Consider the following 1,922-nt stretch of genomic DNA (forward strand, 5'->3'; position numbering starts at 1 on the left):
CCGGTATAACTACAGGCTGGGGGATGAAGGGTTTGAGAGCAGCCCTGCCGAGAAGGACTTGGAACTGGTGGATGAAAAGCTGGACATGAGCCAGCAATGTGTGCTCACAGCCCAGAAGGCCAATCATGTCCTGGGCTGCATCACAAGAAGCGTGGCCAGCAGGTCGAGGGAGGGGATTCTGCCCCTCTACTCTGCTGTGGTGAGACCCCACCTGGAGTACTGCGTCCAGCTCTGGAGCCCTCAGCATAAGACAGACGCAGACCTGTTGGAGCAGGTCCAGAGGAGGGTCACAAAAATGATCAGGGGGATGGAACACCTGGGGTAGATGTAGTCTAGATATAAGGCAGAAATTTTTTACACTGAGGGTGGTGAACCACTGGCACAGGTTGCCCAGAGAGGTGGTGTGTGCCCCATCCCTGGAAACACATTCCAGGTGGTTGGACGGGGCTCTGAGCAACCTGATTTAGTTGAAGATGTCCCTGCCCATGGCAGGGGGGTTGGACTAGACGACCTTTAGAGGTCGCTTCCAAACCAAAGTATTCTATGATTCTATGATTCTATAAAGGAAAATTTTGTTATCGTTTTTGAAGAAAGAGAGAGATTATTTCTAATTTGCTACTCCCCAGAACAAATCTCCATGCTTGTCAGTGAATTTTGGGAGACAGATTTACCTGAATACTGTGTGCAACCTCCTCACGACCTGCCAGGAGCTGAGCCAAGCTCTGTGTACCCAGAACGTTTCTCAGAGTTGTCTGTGCCAAGAGAAAGGTAGCCAAATGGACATCAGTGACATTGGCGACGGCGCTGACAGCACTGTGGATCCTGTAGTACACCACTCCATCAACTTGGATAGTAATGGCATCTTTTGTGAGAATCTGCATTGGAGAAATGTGCAGAATTAGAGAAGGATCCAATAACACATCCCTTGCCAAGGAAGGGGAATTTTTTTTTCCCCTTAGTGAGGAAAAGGCCTTGATAATTCAAGGAAACTAAGAATTTCATTTGGTTTCTTTGTTATTCCCCTGAGAAATAACTTCAAGAAAGTTATTCTGCATCACCAACAGTTTAAACTAGGGCAAAATGTTGTACATAGCCTTTAGACAACTGTTTCAACAGTAAGTAAGTGAATCTCATAACCTGCATGAATTTCTTCTGCAGTACTAAATGATGGTTTTCCTCTTCCCTTCTGGTAGAAAGGGCCATTACCGGTTTTACACATTGCATGCAGATTGGAAGATCTGTGATACTTCCCCTAAACAATGTATTTGTAAGAAACACCAGCAAATTAAAACAAAAGTGAAAAGCAAAGTGCAAGCAACTGTGAGAAGAAACTCTGAAAAATATTTAAGTATTCATAGAGAAGTTGTGTCATCTTTTGCCAGACAAGCCCCCGGTGCCTCAGCAGGCAGTTGGCCTCAGCAAAGCACTGATGATGCTCCACTGTCTCTTCCCTCCTGAGCATCTTTTGCCTGCAAGTAAGTGCTTCACAAAAGCCCTGCCAACGGCTGCAGAAGCCTTGCCAAAAGCTGCTAAGCCTTGTACAGCACAAGTACTGCAGCCATCTTCCTTCCAGCCTTCCATTTCGGGGAAGACATTTTTCATTCCACCACCTGCATCCCTGAAACCTGCACTCTGAGAAAAGGCTCTTTGTGATTACGGAAAGATAATGGTCCAAGAAACAGCTCCTGGGGAACACAATGGGCAATTCCAGGGGCCAAAGGCATCCTGGGGCCATCCTGCCTCCCTCTGCTCTTCTCTTCACGTAAGGAAGGAGACAGCAGTGCCAACTCCACCAGCGGAAGCATTGTACCATGATATGGGGCTGGGGCCACACGGAACCAAAACTTTTCCAGGACAGGAATTGCTCAGCAACTGATTCTTTAGACTAAATTCTTTGATCAACGTTTGTCAATAAAATGCCT

General features: G+C 46.8%; 1 protein-coding gene across 1 annotated transcript in view; it reads right to left on the minus strand.

The window, feature by feature from the left end:
• Nucleotides 1-1,922, minus strand: part of STOML3 (stomatin (EPB72)-like 3) — an 11,999-nt gene that overhangs the window by 2,485 nt on the left and 7,592 nt on the right. The window contains exon 5 of the mRNA XM_009319925.1: nucleotides 672-875. Coding sequence (XP_009318200.1) covers nucleotides 672-875 — 204 coding nt within the window. The remainder of the gene's footprint in view (nucleotides 1-671; nucleotides 876-1,922) is intronic.

Source organism: Pygoscelis adeliae, unplaced genomic scaffold (assembly GCF_000699105.1).
Source record: "Pygoscelis adeliae isolate BGI_AS28 unplaced genomic scaffold, ASM69910v1 Scaffold32, whole genome shotgun sequence".
NCBI lineage: Eukaryota > Metazoa > Chordata > Aves > Sphenisciformes > Spheniscidae > Pygoscelis > Pygoscelis adeliae.